This window comes from Ceratotherium simum, chromosome 1 (assembly GCF_057802395.1).
Source record: "Ceratotherium simum simum isolate JZ-2026a chromosome 1, ASM5780239v1, whole genome shotgun sequence".
NCBI lineage: Eukaryota > Metazoa > Chordata > Mammalia > Perissodactyla > Rhinocerotidae > Ceratotherium > Ceratotherium simum.
The window spans coordinates 28,319,815-28,344,073 of record NC_141900.1 but is presented as its reverse complement, the minus strand read 5'-3'; the positions used below and the strand labels follow the sequence as shown (position 1 = coordinate 28,344,073).

At 33.6% G+C, this 24,259-nt stretch overlaps 1 protein-coding gene across 1 annotated transcript in view; it reads left to right on the top strand.

Annotated features, from left to right (window-relative positions):
• PCLO (piccolo presynaptic cytomatrix protein) overlaps positions 1 to 24,259 on the top strand; it is a 397,103-nt gene that overhangs the window by 261,273 nt on the left and 111,571 nt on the right. Inside the window, 1 exon segment of the mRNA XM_087445431.1 lies at positions 13,897 to 14,022. Coding sequence (XP_087301557.1) covers positions 13,897 to 14,022 — 126 coding nt within the window.

The following is a 24,259-nucleotide window of genomic DNA, read 5'->3' as shown; positions in this document are numbered from 1 at the left end:
ACAAATTACTAGATGGTACACATTTAGATCATTTTTCTCATTAACTGCATTTTAAAAAATGTACATGGCATTACAATGCTCCATAATGGTTGCTCTATTGAGTAATATGTTGTGGGTTTTAGGACTATAAAACATTCTTACACAGGAAGTAAAAAACTATCTTGGATTCTTCTAAGGAATAAATTCCCCTATACCTTTTCACTTTGAACATTATCAGTTATGCTGAATTTTTATTTGTTTGCTTGTTTGTGTCTTTCTATGTACCAAAGCTTATGATGGAATTTTTTTTTCTTTTGGATAGGAAGATTGGCCATGAGCTAACATCCGTTGCCAATCTTCCACTTTTTTGCAGAGGAAGATTGGCCATGAGCTAACATCTGTGTCCATCTTCCTCTATTTTGTATATGGGACACTGCCACAGTGTAGCTTGATGAGTGGTGCGTAGGTCCGCACCTGGGATCCGAACTTGCAAATCCCGGGCTGCCAAAGTGGAATGCGTGAGCTTAGCCACTACGCCATTGGGCCAGCCCCTGATGAAACTTTTAAACTTTGTATTTTGAAAGAATTTTGGACTCCCAGAAAATTTTGGACTCCAGAAAATAATACATTCAGTTCTTTTGCCCAACCTTTACCCAATTCCTCTAATGTTAACATCTCTCTACCACAATAAGGTGACCAAAAGCAGGAAGTTAACATTGGTATAATACTATTAAAACATCTACAAGCCTTATCTAAATTTTGAGTTTTCCCACTGACCCACTAAATTTTTCTTTCTGGTCGAGGATCCAATCCAGACCTCACATTGCATTTACTTGTCATGCCTCCTTGGTCTGCTCCGATCTGATAGTTTCTCAGTCTTCCTTTGTCTTTCATGACCTTGATGCTTTTGAAAGATAATGGAATTTTTATATTTAAATCTGAGAGACAAAATGTAAGTTTTGTCAAAGTGAATGAATTTTTAAAGAATGAATAGTACCTATATTCTCACTCAAGTATATTCTTTGTGTTTCATAGGCACTATACATCAACAGCAAATACTCTTAAATATATATTCATATCTATTGATATATGTATAGGTGGTGTATCTAACATGGTATATGTGCTGGAGAGTTTTTTTTAAGGATTGATATAACAAAGAACAAAAAGAGGTATTTCTTCAGTATCTTTGCTATTGTTCCTTGTAGATTTTAGACCATGGAACATGTTGATGTGGAACAGGTTTTGCTTTGAGCAATTTTCCTCTCTTTATTTTCGTAGAGAATGAATCCATTAGGAGTCTAATGTTGTTTTCCTTTTAAGATTGGGTAATTTTTTTGTGCCAGAGACAGATAATTCAACCTTTCATAATTTTATTCTGTGCAGACTGTATTTTAAGTATTGATGAAAATTCCAGGGGCAAATCGTAAGATCCAAGGGACTCTTTTTTGTAGAAATAGTTACTTGCTGCAAAGTATTTCTGTACCTTCCAGCTCATAAAGCAAAACAACATAATACTTTCTAGCAATGCCAAAATTATTTTTTTTCAGAGCGTACAACAGAAATCTTCAAACCATTTTTACTAAATCATCAGGACTCTATATCAATGTATCTATTTTCTCTCTGTATTATTATTTTTATACTAGGTTAAAGTAATTATTCCCTCAACTTATTATTTATGTTTTGCAACTCATTATTTTAATTTTTTTCTCTTACCACAATTAGGAAAAAAGTTTTAAAATCTAAGAATAACAGAAAGAAGAGCTATTGCTTTCTCGTTTTAAATATTCTAGTCTGAAAACTAAATTCAATTTCCTCTGTATGTAGATTTTGCAGAATGAGAATGAGTATTGTTTTGAGCAATAAATTTACTAGTAGTGTACTATATCATCTCTCTGCCTGCCCTTTTTTCTTTTGATATTTGCCTAAAATAATAATAAAAATATTGTCCCTGTTATATTTACCCTGCATAGATTACTACTGAATATTTTTTCTGTGTGTCCTTAGGTAACATGATCTCATACTAAATGAAATGTTTTGAAATAACTTTTATTGTTTTCAAATAAGTCTTCAATCCCTCAAAGGGATTTAAATACATGTATATGCAAGGCTAGAGCCAGAAATGACAATCTTTGGAAAACTGTCTGGAAGTTCTAAGGCAATGGCAAGCAATTATGGCAGGCAAACCCTGGTACAGAGCATTTACGCTCCTGGCTAATCTCTATGTCATTTGCTGCCCAACCAAAAGCCGAGTCTGAGGGACTAAATATTTAGTGATATTAAGGATTTACTGTTATTTTTTAGCTGTGATTGATTACCATTTTTATGTTAATGTTTTTAATGAAAATTAAGAGTATATCTTTTAGAGGTGCATACTAAAATATTTACAGAAGAAATGGTATCTTGTCTGGGATTTGCTTCAAAATTAGCTGTGTGGAGAATAGTAGAGAAATAAACAAAGCAAAATTGATTATGATTTGATAATTGTTGGAGACGGAACATTAACTACACTGGGTTTTATTATAGTCTTGTCACTACGTTTTTATATGTATGAAATTTTCCATAATAAAAAATTTTTAAATTCCTGTTTGTTTCTGATGTTTAGAGAAAAAGAGCAGTGTCCAGTAGCTTTATCAATAGTGAAAAAGCTATCTAAGCTAATAATTTAACTGCCTTTGTAAAACAAGATAAGGATGTAAACATGGAAGGAGTGAAGAATAAAATGTAGTATATCTGCTCCCCCAACAGAGGGGGAAGTGGTCATTAGTGAATTTTCATTTTGGTTATATAAACCCATTGAAAGTAGAAATACTGTGTATCTTTTATAATATTTTATTAAACCATTCTCACTGGGTATATCATTCAAATATTTTATAAGAATTATATAAAATAAGCACAGTTCACAAAAAGGGAGAAAATATATTTTTATTTATTGGAAGCAAAAATAATTTCAAAACAGGAGACAGGACTAGAAAGTGGTTTTTTTTACTGTTTCTCCTGTGTGATTCTCGAAGTATGAGCAGGGAACCCTCATGGTTCCCAAGATACTAGTGGGGATCCACAAGGTCAGAACTATTTTCATTGTATGGCTAAGGCAGCATTTGCCTTTTGCACTCTCATTTTCTTGTGAATATACAGTAGAGTTTTTCCAAGGTTACATGATATGTGATATCACAACAGATTGTATATAGGGCAGATATGAGAATTCAGCTGTCTTCTATGTAGCTCGACATTAAGCAGATTTGCAATAATGTAAAACAATGCCACCCTTCACATAAGTGTTTTATTTATAAAATAAAGCCATTTTTTATAAAAAATGTAATTTATTTTAACATGTAATGAGTTTATTATTATTTTAAATTCATTAATAAACAAATATTTTAAATTCTCAGTTTTAATTTATAAAACAGAAAATATACATAGCTGAAACCCATATGAACAAAACCTCTTCGAGGTCCTCAGTAGTATTAAAGAGTATAAATGGCTCATTAAAACCAAAATGTTTGAGAACCACTGCTCTAAGCATATTTATAGAGAAGTTTAAAAAAAATTATTAATAAGATTTTTTCTTCCTATAGAAAAACTTATACAACATAAAATATATTTTGTAACTGTACTCACATTGGATACATTTTTAATTTTTTACTCATTAATACTCACTCATTGAATACTCATGGTGTGATTTACATTGTGTTGGTTGCTAGATTAATAGAATGAATACAACAAATATTGATCTACATCTTACTCATAATTTGGTAGGACAATCCGAAATATAAGTAATTATTACAATAAAATTTTAGGAACAAGTGAGAGAAAGCTGAGAAATTTATAAAACTATTATTCATACTCATATGTATGTATGTGTAAATGTGTATGCACATATACATATGCACCATTATTTATATTTTTGTGATGTATGCAGAGACAAATACATGCAGAGAGAAAAACATACAATCTTCTATTAAATGGTCCAAATTTTTAGAAAATAGATCCCTTAACGTTTTTGTTTTTTGTGAGGAAGATCAGCCCTGGGCTAACATCCATTGCCAATCCTCCTCTTTTTGCTGAGGAAGATCAGCACTGAGCTAACATCTGTGCCCATCTTCCTCTACTTTATATGGGACGCTGCCACAGCATGGCTTGACAAGCGGTGCATCGGTGCACACCTGGGATCCAAACCTGCGAACCCCGGGCCACCAAAGCAGAGCCCGCGCACTTAACCGCTTGCGCCACCGGGTTGGCCCCCAGATTCCTTAACTTTTAACTGTAAACTTCAAAGATGTAGTTACAGGTGCTGACCAACAGCTGTACGATGGTTTAAAAGTCTTTATTCAACCAAGCACACCTATAGGCAGCAAAATGGAGGGAATAGGTAATGAGTTTTGCAATAAAATGGGTATAGAAGGAAAGTACCTCAACAGAATAAAGGCCATGTATGACAAACCCACAGCCAACATGACAGTCAACGGTGAAAAACTGAAAGTTATTCCTCTGAGAACAGGAAGAAGACAAGGATGCCCACTTTTGCCACTCTTATTCAGCATAGCGCTGGAAGTTTTAGTCAGAGCAATCAGGCAAGAATAGGTAATAAGTTTGGGAATCAGAAAGACCTGAGTTGGAGTTCAGCTCTATTGCTTATTTAAATTTTGAGAATAAGTTTGCTCATCTGTAAAATAAGACCAGCTCTATGTATCTCACATAATTGCAAGAGAACCTAGCGCAAAATCTTGTACTTACTGTACACTGAACAAATGTTATTTCCGCTTCTCTTAGAGAGAAATTATCAGAAAGAAGGAATAAAATGTAAGGCTCAAGAAATGAGCCTCTTTCTTTTTTATTTAGAGCTCCATCTTATGGCTCTAGAAACACAGCTGTTTGAAACAAGCCAAAGAAATTCCTCTGATTTTAAAAAAGATATTTGCTTATGTATAGTTTCATAATGGACTAGCTACATCTGCAAGGCTAGAAAGACTAATTAGCAAGCATAATAGTGAAGAACATTAAAAATGTTTGGGTTCAAAAGAGAGCAGTGTCTTCTATGGAAATAGTGGCTCCTTTTCTATTCCTCATTAGTCTACCATCTTTATAGGCTTTTAGAAACAGGAGACAAACGTATCACATCTCACTGGATCTGGATACTCACTGGATAATAGCTTTAATAGGTATAATTTGCATATCCTAAATGTACATGTAACATACATAAATGTAATGAAGTATAATTTGCATATCATAAATTGTAAGTGTACAAATCAATGACTTTTAGTAAATTTGTGGAGTTGTGCAACCATCACTACAATCTTGTTTTAGAACGTTTCAGTCGTTACAAAAAGTTCTCTTGAGCCTGCTAGCAATATCCACTTCCAATGCTCCTCTCCCAGCCACAAGTGGGAGCTGAAAGTTTAGCTATAGTTGACGTATAACATTGTATTATTTCAAGTGTACAACATAATGATTTGATATGTGTGTATATTAGGAGATGATCACCACAGTAAGTTGTGCACATCCATCACCATACATGGTTACAAAATTTTTTTCTTATGATGAAAACTTTTAAGATCTACTCTCTTAGCAACTTTCAAATATACAATGTAGTATTATTAATATAGTCACCATGCTGTACATTACATCCCCATGACTTACTTATTTTATAGCTGGAAGTTTGTACTTTTTAACCCCCTTCACCCATTTCACACATAACCCACCCTGCCACCTCTGGCAACCACCAATCAGTTCTCTCTATCCATGAGCTCATTTTTTTTGTTTGTTTTTTTTTTTTTGTTTTCTGGGGTTTTTTTGCTGGTTTGTTTGTTTTTTAAGATTCCACATATAAGTGAGATCAGACAGTATTTGTCTTTCTCTGTCTGACTTATTTTACTTAGCATAATGCCCTCAAGGTCCATCCATGTTGTTGAAAATGGCAAGATTTTCTTCTATTTTATGGCTGAATAACATTCCATTGTGTATATATGCCACATTTTCTTTATCCATTTATCTATTGGTGAACACTTAGGTTGCTTCCATGTCTTAGCTATTGTAAATAATGCTGCAGTGAACATGGGGGTGCATATATCTTTTCAAGTTTGTGTTTTCATTTTCTTCAGATAAATACCCAGAAGTGGAATTGCTGGATCATATAGTAGTTCTATTTTTAATTTTTTGAGGCACCTCCGTACTGTTTTCCGTAGTGACTGCACTAATTTACATTCCTACCAGCAGTGCATAAGGATTTCCTTTCTCCATGTCCTCACCAACACTTGTTATTTCTTGTCTTTTTTATAATAGCCATTCTAACAAGTGTGAGGTGATATCTGATTGTGGTTTTGTATTGCATTTCCCTGACGATTAGTGATGTCAAGCACGTTTCCATGTACCTAGTGCCAATCTGTATGTCTTTAGGAAAATATCTGTTTAGATCTCTCTGCCCATTTTTAACCAGATTGCTTGGTGTTTGGTATTGAGTTGTATGAATCTCTATATATTTTGGATATTAATCCCTTTTCAGATACGTGACTTACAAATATTTTCTCCCATTCTGTAGGTTGCTTTTTCACTTTATTGGTTGTTTCTTTTGGTATACAGAAGCTTTTTAGTTTGATGTAGTCTCATTTGCTTATTTTTGCTTTTCTTGCCTTTGCTTTTGGCATCAAATCCAAAAAAATCATTGCCAAGACCAGTGTCAAGGAGATTACTTCCTATGTTTTCTTCTAGGAGTTTTGTAGTTTCTGGTGTTATGTTAAATTTTTTTATCCATTTTGAGTTCATTTTCGTGTATGGTGAAAGATAGTGGTCCAGTTTCATTTTTTTCATGGGGCTGTCCAATTTTCCCACCACCACTTATTGAAAAGACTATGCTTTCCCCACTCTGTATTCTTGGCCCCTTTGTTGTAAATTAATTGACCATACATGCATGGGTTTATTTCTGGGCTCTCTATTCTGTTCCATTAATCTATGTCTCCATTTTTATGCCAGTACCATAGTGTTTTGATTACTATAGCTTTGTAATATTGTTTGAAATCAGGGAGCATGATGCCTCCAGGGAATAAATTTATTTTTAATTGCCTTTTATAGAAGTATCATGCAAACCACTCAGATTTGGTCTTTATGCTTATAATTTTGCAGTTGCCTTATATAAGCTATAATAAAGAAAAATCTCTTTATGTTCTCCCGTGAAGGAAATGTGCATTTATGAATGTAGCAGTCTGGGAAATTTTCTCAGTGGGAATTATTTCTGAAGTATTTCAGGAGGAGGAAATCCTATGCACTTTTAGTAAAATTACCAATATATACTTCATCTGTCATTTGAAAAATGTTGTTCAACAGAGCCAGAATATCAGTGTCTTTTGATACATACTTGTGACTTGTCTTCCTTATTTCCTATGCCAATGGCCATTTCAGTCTATGGCAGGCCAACTTGGACCCATCTCATCCAGTATATTGTGAGTATGAATAGCCTTTTATACATGCTTTGAACCCCGTGTAACATTTTTGTCTTAATATATTTCACATTACATTAGAAAAGACAAGTGTGAAGTTTCGTTCATGGAAATGTGAGATAAAAGGTTCTCTTTGAATCCTTCATGTATGTAAAGGATACATATTTAAAACTAGGAAAAAACATGCTATAAGCAATTGGCTGGATTAGAAAAAGCTAATGGGAGTAACTGAGTTTGTAATTTGCGTGCTCAGGCTTAGAGTTGGGTTAGATTTGGCATGATTGTGGTGTTGCCATTTTGATATTGCTGGAAACAGTCAAGTATGGATTGCTATGGATTTTATTGAGACGATTGACATGCTTGGTTGTGTTTGTAGGAATGCTTATCTTATAATGGCAAAAATTAGTAAAGATAAAAGATAAATATTGAAATATTCTTTAGGTCTTCATGTTCAAGTATTAATGAATTAATGTAGCATTTGATAAGATACAAAGGGGAAATTACTATGGATTTTTAATATAATTTGATTTATTTTCCTAAATAGTTACATGGATAATTTATAACATAGAAATTAGTAGGTAAAAGAGTATAAAAATAAACTTTCACAGCCTTAGGAGTATAATTAATTTGTAAACAATAAAAATAGATTTAATTGAACTATTCTTCAGGGACTTTTCCATTATCCTTAATGCTTCATTAGCATTAATATTTATATAGATAATCTTTCTTCTTCTTCAGCCCAACTAATGACATGTCTAAACTATGCAGCATATCTTCATTCTGTAATAACTTTATTATGAATAATAAGGTCTATTGATTTAAAGATTACTATTCATAAGGTAGTAAGTTCACTGATACAAATTTTGCTTTTCCTGGATGCTTAGATGTAGCATATGATAGTGCCGAAATGAAACAAGTATTTTAAATTTGTCCTTAATGCTCTAATTATAACATCATAATAATTTCATATATTATTTTAATAATGAAAATAAGAACATTCTTTGTCATACTTTAAAATACCAGAGCTTTTAATGTAACATGTTAATAAACATATAAAATTAAAGTAGATTTAAACTGCAAATTTGAATGCAAATATAAGGATTTTTTCTTAGTATGCTCATGTTTATTTTATGCACAGCTTATTTTATTTTATTTTTTATTTCAGCTTTATTGAGGTATAATGGACTTATAAAATTGTAAGATAAAGTATGCATTTTGGTGATTTGATTTATGTATACATTGTGAAAGGATTGCCCCCATCTAGTTAATTAACATATCTATCACCTCATATATTTATCTTTTTTTTTTTTTTTTTTTTTGGTGAGAACACTTAAGTTCTACTCTATTAGCAAATTTCAATTATACAGTACAGTGTGAGCAACTATAGTCACTATGTTTTATATTAGATCCTCACACATTTTCCATCTTATAGCTGAGAGTTTGTACCCTTTTAGCAACCTCTGCCTATATCCCCCACCCACAGCCCCTGGCAACCACTTTTCTACTCTCTCTTTCTATGAGTTCCACTTTTTTCCCCCACATATAAGTGATACAAGGTAGTATTTGCCTTTCTTTGTCTGGCTTATTTCACTTAGCTTAATGCCCTCAAGATCCATCTACATTGTCTCAAATGGCAGGATTTCCTTCTTTCTCATGGCTGAATAATATTCCATTGTGTATATATCTATCACATCTTTATCCATTCATCCATCAATCAACGCTTAGGTTATTTCCATATCTTGGCTATTGTGAGTAATGCTGCAATGAACATGGGAGTGCAGATATCTGTTTGATATCCTGTTTTCATTTCCTTTGGATATATGCCCAGAAGTAAGACTGCTTGATCCTATAGTAGTTCTATTTTTAATTTTTTGAGGAAACTCCATACTTTTTTCCATAGTGGCTGCACCAATTTACTGTCCCACCAACAGTGCACAAGTATTACCTTTTCTCCACATCCTTGCCAACACTTATCTCTTGTCTTTTTGATAATAGCCATTCTAACAGATATGTGGTAATCTTTCATTGTGGTTTTGATTTGCATTTCCCTGATCATTTGTGATTTTGAGCACTTTCTCGGGTACCTTGGCCATTTATATGTCTTCTTTGCAAAAATGTCTCTTCAGTTCCTCTTCCTGTGTTTTTTCAGATTTGTTTCTTTTGCTATTGAGTTATATGAGTTCTATATATATGAGTATATATTTTGATATTAACCCCTTATAAGATATATGATTTGTAAATATTTTCTCCCATTCTTTTTCTTTTTGATAGTATCCCATAAATCCTTTAAGGTATCTTCACTCTTTTTTTCTTTTTTCTTTTTGCTCCTCTGCTTGGACGAACTCTACTGCCCTGTTTTTGAGTTCACTAATTCTTTCTTTGGCTTCTCTAATCTGCTATTGGATCCCTCTATGAATTTTTCACTTCAGTTATTGTATTCTTCAACTCTGTGATTTCTGTTTGTTACTTTCTTATATTTTCTGTTTGTTGAAATTCTCACTTTGTTCATGCATCATTCTCCTGACCTCAGTGAGCATCTTTATGACCATTATTTTGAACTTTTTATCAGGTAAATACCTCACCTCCATTTCATTAACGTCTGTTTCGGGGGTGCAATCTTATTCTTTTGTTTGGAAACAAACTTTTCTTCATTTTCCTTGACTCTCTATGTTGGTTTCCGCACATTAGGTAAAACAGCCACCTCTCCCAGTCTTGATGGAGTGGTCTCATGTAGGAGATGAACATTATCACTCAGCCTGGCCTAAGCTCTTGGTTGTCTCTCAAACCTCTGTGATTGTCGAAGCTGCCTTCTTTGTTCTTAGTGGCTCCCAAAAGTTGATGTGGGTTCGATGTTTGTTTCAATGTGGATATTTTGTTGTTCCCCCAATGTGTAGGTTCACACAACCAGTTTCTGGATTTCTTTCAGAGGGAATTGCTCCATGTGTAGCTGTAGATTTGGTGTGTCTGTGGGAGGAGGTGCGTTCAGGAGCTTTTTATGTTGCCATCTTGGATAAGAACTTTAAAAGTGACTGCATAAAGTATATTTATCATACAATTATAGCATGCAGAGAGACTTAAAAAACTGATGCATTTAAATCATAATGCTAAATTTATTAAGGAAATACTTTTTCCTAATGATTTTGTTACTTTTTTCATTGAACTTTACTTTTTATAAATGTTCTTTATATACATTAAAGAATTTCTGAAATTTAGATTTCCCTGTAAGACTTCCTTAACCACATCTATGCTTTATGTGGAGTTAAATTACTATAACTTTTGATGATCTCTTTTACTAAAACTCCTATGTTCTCTATAGTAACTATTGGCCTCTCTGCTCTGCCATACTCTGAACTCAAGAGCAAAGACCAAAGTATTTGCTGGCATCTAACTGAGGAAGCATTTTAGCAATGTTTCTAGATGGAATAGAAGCAGAGAGGCATAAGGAGTTTATGTTGATAAAAATTTGTCAAAAGTTGAAAAACAATGATAGTATCAATATCACTTATCAAGGACCATTTAGATCTAAGGATTTCAGTTAAAAACTCAAATCTTTTATTGGCATTCTGCTTTTTAGATGTGAGCGGGGGTGTTTTAATATTATAAAAGCATTTTCATTCATTTTATTTGCATTTAATACTTAAAATATTAAAGTGCAGTTCTAGAAATGTTAAATCAAAATGTCCAGATTTAAATTCTTAGAAATTGTATAAATTAAATTTATATTCACGACATCCAAATTAGGATACAAGCAACTACTGTAAAATAAACAAAAGATGTTATATTCCTGAGTCTTTTTATTTTCTACCATGCTATTTTTTCACAAATTTTTAACATTTCTATGCTACTTTATTGTATACATGAAAAACAAAAGCAGTAACCACAGTAACATCAACAAGAGGAATAGTAATTTTGAAAATTTACTATGTGTCTGAAGTGGCTTCTGTATATATAAAATCTCATTTCTCACGGTATTGTCATGACTATATATTACTCTCATTTTACTGAAGACAGTGAGACTTATAAAGTATATTTAGAAAATGTTTTGAGTACTTGAATTTAGTAGAGTGAACTATATTTTACGATGTTAAATAATTGTTGTGTCGTGCTCCTTTATTAAGATGGATGTAATTATAGTTTCCTATCACTGATCCTTTACTACAGGCTTTTAGAATGTGCTTAGTCACTAAAAATCAAATGACACTAAGGACCCAACTACTTAACCCTCAAGACATTGTCATCTGCAGAATGAAACTATAACCAAGTTTTTAAAAAGTCACTTATGCTAATGAATAGATTTTGAAATTCTACAACTACTCTTTTAGCTATACCTTTACAAAGTATAACAATTCTATTTGTAGATTCTAAGCATTTGTCCACACCATATATTATAATTTCAGCACTACATTTTCATGGGCTACCTTTATTTTCTAATTTTTAAGCTTAAAAAGAAATAAGTAAGACTAATGTCCTGAGCACTCTACTATACTCTGCTCTGCTATATTCTAGCACAAATTGTGATAAATTTTGATATAAGGCGTGATCTTGAATGTATGCCTTTACACTAAGGAAATCTCATAAATCATCTTTTGGAATCTCAGACTGACCATGTCTTAAAATTGATGTGGATATACCAACCACATTAGAAATTCAATATCTGTGTGGATTTTTATGAAATCTTTAATAAGTGATGAATTGTACAGCTTGTGAGTGATTCAACCATGGAAAGTGAAGCCAAATCTTTGATTAAGAATCTATTTTTATTTTTTACAGATAAATTCCATGGAATAACCCTTAATTATGGCCAGCTGTTTTTAAATCCTCATTTTGTAATTTCTAAAGTGTCCTTAGGATGCTCAGAAAACTAAACTAAACTAATTGAATGAAGAGTGGCTAATAACTTTTTTTCATCTGCTACCCTTTGTTCATATCTATCTAATGTCTTACTGTAAAATCAATCCTGGTGAATCCTTAAGGGCTAAAGTCTAAGAACTCAAATGTCTCTACCCAGACTTAGTTGAGACTAAGTCATATACTAGATGATGTTCTGCGTTCATCCAGTTATATTCAATATGTATCATAAATTAATCTCTACTAAAAACGGTAACACTGGACCAAGAAACTTGTGACAGAAAAGCTCCACGTGTGGAACCAGAGAGAGCTAGTATCTTTTTTAACTCTGACCTCTTACAACAGCAGGAAACTTAGAAACATACAGTTAATTTGTTTTTATTTTTGTTTTGAGGCTAAATCTTCAGAACACTTACTCTGGTAAAAAAGCAGAGATGGGGGGCAGGTAATACAGGAGGAGAGGGAGAAAAGAGAGAAAAACAAGGAAGACAGGAAGGGAGGAAGAAAAAGAGGGAGAAAATTCATTTGGAAATATCATATCACCTGGAAATAATAAACAGCGTTCTACCAAAATATATCCCTACTGGATAAATGAGAGAAGAGTTCCATAATTCACTGTTACTGCTTGTTGAATGTTTGAACTATGTTGATGCTGACTACAGGGATTGTTTTTGAAGAGTAAAGTGGGAAGGAAAGAGGATTGGGAAGAGAGCTGGCTTTTAAAATTTGGAGATTTTGAGAGGGTTGAAAATGGTACTTCAATCACTGAATGGAAAGAATTTTAATTTCAAGAGATAATTAAATGTGTTTTCATTAGAGGAGGAGAATTCTGCTCTCTTTTAGTACTTTCATTTTAAAATGTCCTTGACATTTGTAACAAAAATGTATCTGGTGCTGTATATACTTGCTAATTTTTAGCTGATAGAAAAACATAAACTTAAAATATCAACAATTCATTTCTATCTCAATTAGATTTCTCATAATAATTATTCCCCATCTTTTTTCCATGTGGCTAATTACAAAAAATATCTGTTCTGTGGAATAAGGAATAGTTTACTAAGTTGTTCATCAGTCAAAAGTAATTTTATTATGCCTTGTAGTAAGTGCCATATTAATGCACAATCAATATTAGTTGATGAGCGAAGGTTAAAAAGTGAATAATAATTTATAAGTTACAATCGTGTTTTCACTTTTTCAATTGCATTCATTTGTGTGTTTGGATTGTGTCTTCTCAATTTATGATAGCCATTACCGCCTTTTAAGTGAAGTGTTCCTCAATTTCATAAGTGAATTGTATGCTCTGGAGTTTCTTATAGTAGGATCATCTTCATGCAAAATTTTTACAAAATATCTGGTCAAAAATGGATGAAGATATTTCTATCATATCTTGGTGATTCAAAACATGATTTGTTAATACCAAGTGATTCATTGTAGATCCCACAAAGATCTCAGAAAGTCCTATTTCATATCAACTATTATTGAAATCAAAACAATGTCCTTTTGTTATTGGTGCCAGTTTCAATATTCATGTTATAGTTAGCTTCTGGACACCAGAGCCCACTTTTTGTGCACCTTATAACTTGTGACAACTGTTGTCCTTTTAAATTATTACTAATAATTTGCTAATTTTTCAATACAGGTAATGGATTAGGAATTAGAATTGTGGGTGGTAAAGAAATCCCTGGACATAGTGGAGAAATTGGAGCCTATATTGCCAAGATTCTTCCTGGGGGAAGTGCAGAACAGACAGGGAAACTTATGGAAGGTAAGAATAAGGATTTCAAAGTAAATTAAAATGAATGTACTCATATTAAATATATTTTAATTTAATATGCAAATTTTCTCTTTCTTTACTGCCTAGGTAAATCTTTCTCCTTATGGTTAATTATGAAATTTTGATAGGGTAATATAAAAGAAAATATGTCCACAACTATATTCATTTTATTTTCAATTGCATTGTCCTTTTGGCAGTTGGTTTGATATAGGGATATCTTGTTTAAGAAACACTAATTAGTCAAGATTTTTTCACCGACTGGGGCAATATTATTAAAAAACACTTTGCGTATCAGGATTAATGTTTCATAAATACTAAGGAAAATTATGTTGAAATCAGAGCCATAAAAATATCAGATGATCAGTCATATGCTAATGTCGATCAGCAAACTACGGATGACCCACCGGCCGAATCTATCTGCTGCCTGTTTCTGTAAACAATGTTTTATTAGAACACAGTCAGGATCGTTAATTGACATATTGAACATGGGTGTTTTCCCACTACAATAATAGAACTGTATTCATGGCAGAGACTAAGTGGTCTACAAAAACTAAATTATATACTCTGGCCATTTTCAGAAAAAGTTTACCAACTCCCGTGCTATATACTGTCTACTTTTAGACACTATCCACCTCGTTACATCATAAGCATTTTAAAATAATGAACTTTATAGATGTGTCCAATGGGCCATAAAATATGTATTTTACCAGTTTCTTTCAGTAAAATGTTACAGCTGATTCTCAAAATACATAATGATAATTTTTACTTATTAATTAGATGATGTAATCATTCGCATTTTCCAAACTCTAGTATCGATATAGTTTGTAAGCTTTCAGTGATATTTATAATGAACATTTTTTATCGTAAAGTAACCTCAATCTATCATTTTTTATTCTAAAGATAGAAAATGTATTTTTTATTGGTAGCATTTTATTGAGGTCATAATGGTTTATAACATTGTGAAATGTCAGGCGTACATTATTATTTATCAGTTTCTGTTTAGACTGCATCGTGCTCACCACCAATACTCTAGTTTTTATCTGTCACCGTATATCTGTGCTCTTTTACCCCTTTTGCCCATTCGGCCACCCCCTTCCCCTCTGGTAACCACTAATCTGTTCTCTTTGTCCATGTGTTTATCTTCCACATGTAAGTGAAATCATGCAGTGTTTGTCTTTCTCTGTCTGGCTTATTTCACTTAACTTAATACCCTCAAGGTTCATCCATGTTGCTGCAAATGGGACGATTTTGTCTTTTTTTATGGCTGAGTAGTATTCCGTTGTATATATATATACCACATTTTCTTTATCCATTCATCAATTGATGGGCACTTGGGTTGCTTCCACGTCTTGGCTACTGTGAGTAATGCTGCAATGAACGTAGCGGTGCATAAATCTCTTTGGATTGTTGATTTCAAGTTCTTTGGATAAATACCCAGTAGTGGGACAGCTGGATCATACGGTAATTCTATTTTTAATTTTTTGAGAGATCTCTATACTGTTTTCCATAGTGGCTGCACCAATTTGCATTCCCACCAGCAGTGTATGAGGGTTCCCTTTTCTCCATATCCTCTCCAATGTTTGTTATTTTTTGTCTTGATAATTATAGCCATCTGACTAGTGTAAGGTGATATCTGATTGTAGTTTTGATTTGCATTTCCCTAATAATTAGTGATGTTGAACATCTTTTCCTGTGCCTGTTGGCCATCTGTATATCTTCTTTGGAAAAATGTCTAGTCATATCCTCTGCCCATTTTTTGATCAGGTTGCTTGTTTTTTTGTTGTTGAGTTGTATGAATTCTTTATATATTTTTGAGATTAACCCCTTGTCAGATATATGATTTGAAAATATTTTCTCCCAGTTGGTGGGTTGTCTTTTTCTTTTGTTCCTGGTTTCCTTTGTTTTGCAGAAGATTTTAGTCTGATGTAGTCCCATTTGTTAATTTTTTCTTTTGTTTCCCTTGCCTTAGTAGACGTGGTATTTGAAAAGATGCTGCTAAGACTGATGTTGAAGAGCGTACAGCCTATATTTTCTTCTAGAAGTTTTATGGTTTCAGGTCTTAATTTAAGTCTTTAATCAATTTTAATTTTTGTTTATGGTGCAACATAATGGTCTACTTTTATTCTTTTGCATGTGGCTGTCCGGTTTTCCCAACACCATTCATTGAAGAGACTGTCCTTTCTCTGTTGTATGTTCTTGGCTCCTTTATTGAAGATTAACTGTCCACAGATGTGTGGTTTTATTTCTGAGCTTTCAATTCTGATCTGTGTATCTGTTTTTGTGCCAGTACCATGCTGTTTTGGTTACTATAGATTTGCAGTATATTTTGAAGTCAGGGATTGTGATGCCTCCAGCTTTGTTTTTTTTCCTCAGGATTGCTTTGGCTACTTGAGGTCTTTTGTAGTTCCAGATAAATTTTACGATTCTTTGCTCTATTTCCGTGAAGAATGTCATTGGGATTCTGATTGGGATTGATCTATCTTTTTATTTTACTCTAAATAAAATACTTGTTTGGAAAAAGTTTTTCTGTCATTTCGTAGTTTAAGAAAATGTTGCCTGTTGCTGCTTAAAAATTTTGATTGTGTTAAAATGATTCACTGTCATTTTCTTCAGTTAAATGTATTGGAACTTACGAAAAAAGTCCCTTGATATTTTGATAGACTATTAGAATAAACACAAACTTGAGGTAATATTTATTCATCACAGTGTTCCACAGGAGCCATCTTACACCAACTCTCTAAGATATGCTGTGCATCGCAACTTTGCATTTAGTGGCATCACATTGATGGCTTGAATTGGCCATGGTGGAGGTATTTACAACATGGAAATAGACAAATGAGATAAATCGGGCCTTTTTTGTTTATTTGCTTGTTGGTTTTCAGAATGCCAGCTTACCAAGACATTACCAAATATATAACTGGAAGCATATTATTAAAGATATTTTAATGGCATTCATACAACAGAGAAGGTTTGGAGAACTAGCCAAACAGCTAAATGAAGGTAAAGACTGTATGAATCAAGATATAACAATTATGACAAAATGCTGGGTCTGTATGAAGTTTCTGTGATGACAATCCTATCATGCCCAATGCTACTCTTTTGTTGTCGCAGTCTAATTAAGACACAACAATTGAGACCATTGTTAAGGATGGGAGTGATATGATCACTTTCATATAGAATACTCCAGAAGGAAACAAATATGCTATTTTTATTTTAAAATAAAAATTCCCACAATAACTGTGCCTGATATGGTTTGGCAAAGATACTTGAATAATTTAAAGATAAAATTTCATACTCTTCTTTGTATTTACACCATGGTAATTGGCAAATGCTACAAATCAGGTCGATTTGAAAGATAATTTCAATGAAGCATACTGTGATGAAGTGATGCTGCACTTGGTAGCCTATGTGGCCATTTTTAAGCTCAGAAATTTAAATAAAAAATAGATATAATACGGGGCCAGCCCAGTGATGTAGTGGTGAAGTTCGCATGCTCTGCTTCGGTAGCCCAGGGTTCACCGGTTTCGGATCCCGGGCGCAGACCTACACACCACTTATCAAGCCATGCTGTGGCGATGTCCCACATATAAAGTAGAGGAGGATGGGCACGGATGTTAGCTCAGGGCTAATCTTCCTCAAACACACGAAAAATAGATATAATACAAACTAATTCAAGAGAGAAAAATTGAAATGAACCTAAAATTACATATGTGATCTTATAAGCTCAAAGACTGCCACTAAAGTCCTCATCTTTTTTGGAATTAGTAGTTTTGCAGTTTATCTAATTGGTTTAAGTTGGAAATCATTAAAACTATAAGCATATGATTTAAGATTTTAGTTTTGTTATCTTATTTATTAATTCTCCCCAAAATTTGCCAAGGTGCCAAGCTAAGCCTTTCTATGAGCATACATCCTCTGGTTGTATCCAGTTCTTGCATAACCCACACTGATAATTTGTTATTTATGATTTCCAGCTTTCTTTATTTACTCTTAGAACCTAGGTCTTTAATAAAACACTTGGTAGTATTTCTTTTAGATTCATGATGCTGTTTTGACTGTCAATATTTAGATCCTGTTTTTGAAACATTAAATATTTTGAGGGCTAAGTATAACATATGATAAATCACTTACTTTCCTCCCATCCGTAGGGCTATACCTATGTTCTGTGCTACCAGGCTAGAATGATAAAAGTTCATTCCTTTTATGTTCACTAGAAGGCCATCAGTCCAAATGAGTATCCACAAGCACTCACCTGTTTAGACCAGTATATATTACATATACACATATAAATGGTTTTGTTTTGTCTATAATTATTCATACATAATATCCATAGAGCCCTCAGCCTGATGTGAGGCATCACTATGATAATACTAATTGTATATCATTGGAGTTGTATGGATTTTTAAGTTTAAAAATTTTTTCATGACTATTGATTTTTTTTTATTTTAAATATTGAAGGTAATAAAGATGGTTAATTCTCTATAGTTTGAAGTTAATTCTTTCCTAAGGAAAAATTATACATTACTAGATAGAAAGATAGATAGATAAATTATGTGTTTGTGTTTATGTAATTGAATTTATTCATCTGTATAATGAATTCCAGGGAAACTTAGGAATTGATTTGATCTCTTCTAGGTATATCTCTCTGCATTTCTGAATACAAAAGTATATAGAATGAGCCTTTATGATTCAAAATTTTCTTCCAGTTGATTTAAAACATGAATGACAATTCGTTGACTATAGAATTCTTAGACTGTATTTTTTTCCACTCCAGACTGTGAAGCTATGTTCAGAAACAGTTTGAGTCTACTGTTTTTTCTAACTTTGATCATTTCTCCTGCAATAGGCTTTGCAGACCCTTCAGGGTCTGACATATTAACACTCTTGCAGCACTCAATGGCATAGACTCTGATTGTGTTGACTTTTGGGAGAGTAAGAGTATTTTCAAATTTCCTCTAGCTTTTTATTCTCTGGATTTAGGCATTTAAAACGTACTGACCAATCACGTAGATTTTCTGATGCATAAGCCAAGTGCTATTCTGAAAGTACTCGCTTAAGTAACTAACATTAAATGGAGAGGAAAGAACTCCCCAATGTACTTTCTGAGTCACCGCACTGGTTATTTGTTTGAAAAACTATTTTTATTCAACCTTGTTTTGAAAAATCTTTCTGACCGGGGTTGTCTATCTTGTTAAATAATGTGGGAGAATGTTGTGTTTCAAAATGCTGAGTATTAGCAAAAATTATTGTTGCAAAACCATTAAGCTATACTTAAGAAATTAGTTTTAAAACACTCCTAATATTAGCTTGTGCCATCCCGTAAAATAAAAAATGCAGTTAGAGAGTGTTCCATTAATCAAAATTTCCTGAACCAATCTTCTAGTTTTACAACAATCTATAGTGATTTTCTGAAAGAACCCAGGCAATCAGGTACTTGAGGGATTCTAATCTTCCAAAATCTTAAAATGTATTTCCCACGAACATTAAAACATTATTTTTTTTTAACTTTTTTTTTTGTGTGTGTGAGGAAGATCAGCCCTGAGCTAACATCCATGCCAATCCTCCTCTTTTTGCTGAGGAAGACCGGCTCCGAGCTAACGTTTATTGTCAATCCTCCTCCTTTTTTACCCCCAAAGCCCCAGTAGATAGTTGTATGTCATAGTTGCACATCTTTCTAGTTGCTGTATGTGGGACACGGCCTCAGCATGGCCGGAGAAACGGTGCATTGGTGCAACCCCGGGATCCAAACCCGGGCCGCCAGTAGCAGACCGTGCGCACTTAACCACTAAGCCACAGGGCCAGCCCTAGTAAAACATTGTTAAACAAATACTGGACAAACAATGATCTTTTGCTACCTATGATTCTCCCTTTTGATGCACAAGATCAGTCTTTGTTCTAGTGAAAAAATGAAGACAAAATATCTAGGGAATTAAACTACAAGGCTAAGTTTCTAAAGTGCTCTTTCTTGCTATTTGCTTTAGGATTAAAATTTTTAACAATTTTAGACCAACAGTGTTGGGGCTGTGAAATGCTCATCAGTATTGGCGTTTTAAATGGTGTATATTTTCCATCGTTTTGGTCTTTGATATAGTTGTTTCTCTTTGAACTAATTTGAGCATCTAAAAGTACACTTGAATATATGGACTTTGAATGTATATTTAAAACTTGCTGCTTCCGTTTTAAATCTTTATTCTTAGACAAATGATGATAAACCTTATTTATGTTACAATATCAATACGAAGTTCAGTATAATCAACACCTTAACTAATGGCCTCAAAAATAGGTGTCTCTTCTGTAATAAACTTTCTTTTCTCTAGACTATTTTACCCGGTGAAACCTACTCGATATCATTACAATTTTAGGAAGTTTTGAATTCATGACATGATTTAAAAATAAAACTTTTTTTAAAAAAACCTCTTTATTTATTCTCCTCAGATCAAAGTTCCAACCCTCTCCAAATCTGAGGAGTCCATAATACAATTATCAATATCTCATGACAAGCACAGACTATGTTTTGTTTCGTTTTGTTTGTCAGGTAACGATCAGGGTCAATTCTCTGGGTTCCATCCTTTTGTGCTTTTATCTATTGTGCATATTCCTATTTGGTCCCCTAACACTGAGTCCTTTTATTTCCTGCATACTCAGCTCCCAGAGCAGTGCCTAATACAACAAGATTTCAAGTAATATATATGGAAATGCGTGTTGAAGAATTTGTTTTCAATTATAAAAGTTGAGTACTTATTAAGATGTCACTCCTCACAGGGTTGTGTGCAGCAAATAAAATGACACAGGTAGTCACACTCTACTGTTTGTAAAGAACCATGTACATTTAAGACAGCATCAATATTTGGTAATATAATTGTTGATTATCTCTTCAGAAAAAAATGTACAAGATAGAAACTATATCCTCTGGGCACATGTTCTTACAACTTTGCACTTAACAGCTCATAAATTACTCTAGTTTTTTTTTGTTTTCTTTATTTTTCTTTGCTTTGAGTTTAAATTCAAATCTCTGGAGTGAGAGTGGGAGATTGGATTGTTAATGATATAGAAAAACCTCTCCAATCTGCAAAAGACAGCACCATCTCCCTGTGCAGTGGCTGGGTGTGAGAAGATTTCTTCTCTAGCCCACAATCTCCCCAAACATTGTGTTTGCTCTGTGGTTGAGAGAAGGTGAAGGGCACAAAACAGGAGTTTTTTAAAATCTCAACTCAAAATAACAAGTACTATGTGGAAGTGTTTGCTGCCTGACACATGATTTTCTGATTTATTTTCACTTAAATGGTGAGTGTATGTTTTGCTCTCAAATCTTGTAAATTTTTACTGAAACAACTCAGTGGTTGAATTTCTCTGTTACATGATAACCACAGCAAGTCGGAGTTCGATGTTTACTATTTCATTAAGAGTGGACATGATTGGGGCCGGCCGCGTGTCTTAGCAGTTAAGTGTGCGCGCTCCGCTACCAGCGACCTGGGTTCGGATCCCGGGCGCGCACCGACGCACCGCTTCTTTGGCCATGCTGAGGCCACGTCTCACATACAGCAACTAGAAGGATGTGCAACTATGACATACAACTATCTACTGGGGCTTTGGGGAAAAAAAAAAAAGAAAAAACGGAGGAGGATTAGCAATAGATGTTAGCTCAGAGCCGGTCTTCCTCAGCAAAAAGAGGAGGATTAGCATGGATGTTAGCTCAGGGCTGATCTTCCTCACCAAAAAAAAAAAAAGTGGACATAATTTTCCTTAGTCTGAGCCCCCACCCCAAACAGAAAAATTGCCTTGTAAGAGTGACACAGCTTATTCACTCATTCCATCTCCTCATTTACTGAGATGCCCAGCTCAACATCCCAGGTCTTCAGTTTGCCTTCCCTGATGGGAGTGGGGCAGTGGAGCTTCTTAGCATTCGTGATTTGATGTATGCAATTTAACACTTTATTGGGCACTGACCTGTAATTTTCGTTACAAATGTTCCCGTGTACAAAAAGCTGTAGGGAATAATATGGCAAACAGCCACATACCCACTATGCTGTTTTAAGTCGTAACATTTTGCCATATTTGTTTCATAGTTTTAGGAGAATTAAGTACCTCTAAATCAGTTAAAGCCTCCTGTAGTCACCTCTTCTCTCCCAGACATCTCTTACTGCTCCAGAATAAACCACCAGACTTAATTTGAGGTTACTCTTTCACTTACTTTTCTTCACAGTTTTAGGTGTGTATTCATAAACTATATAGGGATACATTTTGCTTGTTTATGAATACTGTACGTGTATTTTTGCCACTATTTTTTTTAGTCACATAAAGTTTATGAGATTTATCCAAAGTGATACATGCAGTTCCAGTTCATTTATTTTCACCAAGGGGCAGAATTGTATTTTTGCTTGTCTTTACTACAGTTTGATTTAAACGTTCTCTGGTTGTTTAGGTTATTTATGAGGTTTTTTTTCTATTTCAAACAATGCTATAATTAAATTGTTTGAAGTAGTCTCCTTGTGTACACGTGCAGGAGTTTCTTTTACAATACACGTTAAATTTCTGGATTATAATGATTATCTTTTTAAATAATGCGGGAGAATGTTGTGTGGTTTTTTCAGCTATGGTTGATTTTCCCAAATTGCTCTCTAATGTGTTACGCTATTTTTACATTGATTAGTGGTAAATTTGTGTTCTTCTTTCTCTGCATCCTTGCTCCTCTTTACATCTTCTTTTTTAAATATAACGTGGAATGGCATCCCATTGTTATGGTTGTTTGTCGTCCCTTCAGTAATGTTGAGTATGATCATATTTTATTAATCTTCTTAGCTCTTCGGTTTTTCTCATCTGGGATTTGCCTATTCTTTTGCTTATTCTTTAATGGGGTTGTTTGTATATTTTAAATTGAATTTTAGGGAATCTTTATATATTGTGGATATACTCCTTTGCCAAGTATATAGGCTACAAATACTTTCTCCCTGTATGTGACTTGTATTTTAGTTTCTGTCTTGTTTTTTTAATAGAAGTTAAAATTTTAATATAGTCTAATTTATCATTTTATATTAAGTTTTATAAATGTTCTGCATTGTTTAAGAAATGCTCTTTGCCCTGAAGTTCTTAAAAATATTAGTCTATATTTTCTTTTAAAATTCGTAAAATTTTACTCTTCATACAATGTCCTTACAGACATAAAACTAAGTTGTTTTTAATCTATTTGTGGTCCGAGTAGAAATTTTCGTTTTTTCCCCTCTCAGTATGGACAGTCAGTTGCCTGTGCACCATTTATTGAACAGTGTATCATTACTCCCACTGATCTGCAATGCCCCACCTGTGGTATGTTGACTTTTTGTAAGTGTGTGAGTCTTCTATGAGTTCTTTATTCTAGCCTACAGGTCTATTTGTCTATCCCTATGTCAGTGTCACACTGCTTTAATTATGATATCTTTATATCAAGTCCTGACATATGGTAGATGAATCTATCATATTGCTGTTCTTCAAAATCCGCTTGGGGCAATTCTTGACCTTTGATCTTGCATGTACATTCTAGAATCAGCTTGTCAATTTTCAGGAAAATCTCTGTTGAAATTTGATAGTGATTATATTGAAGCTATAGGTTAATTTGGAAAAAAAATATATATCTTTTTTTTTTTTTTGGTGAGGAAGATTAGCCCTGAGCTAACATCTGCCAATCCTCCTCTTTTGATGAGGAAGACTGGCCCTGGGCTAACATATGTCCGATCTTCCTCCACTTTATATGGGACGCCACCACAGCATGGCCTGACACGAGCTGCATTGTTGCGCACCCGGGATCCGAACCCGGGCTGCCAGCAGCAGGGCGCGTGCACTTAACTGCTAAGCCTCGGGGCCAGCCCCCAAAAAATATATTTTTTTATATTGAGTCATGTCTCTTTGAGTCTTCCATATGTTTACAATGCTGGACTTTTGTTCTACCTAGAGATTTAATCATTGTATTCTGAATCAATGCAATAAAGAAAGGGCATTAAAAAACTTGACACATAGCAATTGTTACATGTATTAACAATTTTGTATAATTTTATGTCAACTTATAACAATATTATATCTCTAGAAAAGGCAGAGTAGAAAATATAAATAAAATAGAATTTTGTTTAGGGCATATAACAGGTAAATCTAATCATTTACATGCATATCATTGGTTCTAAGCTTCACTTAATCACTGGATTTCTTGCACTTAATCTCCAATTTATTTTTTTCCTGGTATTGTATATTATAAGATCAT